Below are 1,309 nucleotides of genomic sequence, written 5' to 3' on the forward strand. Positions count from 1 at the left end.
ATTCAAATATGACCGTCACCTGTGGGTATTTACCTGTTCTTGACCAGCCAGTAATCATGTCCATTCTCAGTACCATAACCCACAGCCAGCACACCATGGTCCAATTCTAGGCTGCTGCACCCAGGTTCATCATACACTCCTTTAAATACAGGTGAATTAGACTGACAGGTGTAAAGAACAAATAAAACACTTCACATTTCTTGTACTATTTGAAGAAATCTTCCAAAACAGTGTTTCAATGTCTGCACCTGATGTATAGAGCTGGAATGACATCTGAGAAGCATCAATTGCTACAGAAACCGGTCCGATGGTGGCCACAGCCTCCTTCAGGGCTTCTTCATTAAATTTACTCACATCAACATAGCCGCTGCATGTGGCACCAACACTTGCAGGGTTATAGCGACAGATCCGGTCCTAATTGAGAAATTATTTACATCAACAAGAGATTTGGTGTGATATGGTTTTGACATACTGCTGTCGATTTACCTTAGCCTCATAAGGGTAAGATGTCTCAGTGTCAATTCCTCCATTGGCTTCGATGTACCGGAAAGCAGAGTCCATCCAGCCTCCATTGCAGCCCATGTTTCCATATGTGCCAGAGCAGTCGACCAACTGCTGCTCACTCAGAGACACCAGCGTTCCTGTCTTCCTGAAGTGCTGACCCTCCAGTGCACCAGTCTGCAATAAGAATGAGTCAGTTTTTAAAAAGGCAACAGTAGAGCAAAGTTTCCCGCTTTATAACAGTAGGAAGACTGATTCCAATATACTCACTGCACTGAAGGCCCAGCAGGAGCCACACTGCTTCTGATCCTTGACACCAGTGACGTATCCCTTATCCCTCCAGTCAACAGTGTCGGGCAGATCAGTACCTTCAAGCAAGCGAAGGAAGGTAGAGCCACGGCGAGGCAGAGAAGCATTGAAAGATCCAAGGCAGCCCCGGGAAACCAGCTGTTTATACTCTTCATTTTCCTGATAAAGAAGAACAAAATTATTGGTGTTTAACTGTAATTTTTAAAGCCGCTGTATGCAAATTGTAACCAAAATTACTCATGGCTATTATAGTAATGAACTTTGATGTGTCATTCTGAAACCTGACTGGCTTCTGTTTCTACACATACCATGTCAGCAAAGTAGGTCATACCAAGCCGGTAGGATTTGAAGCCCTGATCAGCCAAGATGTTGTGCATTAGCACAAGTTTGCGGTTGGTGAGCCAGATCTGCTTACGGTGACTCTCCTCTGATGGAGAATCGTAGGATTTTCCTGCCAGTCGGAAAAGTGAAATATCAGAAACAGAATAAAAGAAAATCA

At 44.2% G+C, this 1,309-nt stretch overlaps 1 protein-coding gene across 1 annotated transcript in view; it reads right to left on the reverse strand.

The window, feature by feature from the left end:
- Nucleotides 1-29: 29 nt before the first annotated feature.
- Nucleotides 30-1,309, reverse strand: part of LOC102193519 (uncharacterized) — a 45,212-nt gene continuing 43,932 nt past the window's right edge. Inside the window, exons 18-22 of the mRNA XM_005724076.2 lie at nucleotides 1,119-1,261; nucleotides 772-969; nucleotides 487-678; nucleotides 249-414; nucleotides 30-139 (exon numbers count right to left, since the gene is read on the reverse strand). Coding sequence (XP_005724133.2) covers nucleotides 30-139; nucleotides 249-414; nucleotides 487-678; nucleotides 772-969; nucleotides 1,119-1,261 — 809 coding nt within the window. The remainder of the gene's footprint in view (nucleotides 140-248; nucleotides 415-486; nucleotides 679-771; nucleotides 970-1,118; nucleotides 1,262-1,309) is intronic.

This window comes from Pundamilia nyererei, unplaced genomic scaffold (assembly GCF_000239375.1).
Source record: "Pundamilia nyererei isolate P.nyererei 1_Seehausen unplaced genomic scaffold, PunNye1.0 scaffold00010, whole genome shotgun sequence".
NCBI lineage: Eukaryota > Metazoa > Chordata > Actinopteri > Cichliformes > Cichlidae > Pundamilia > Pundamilia nyererei.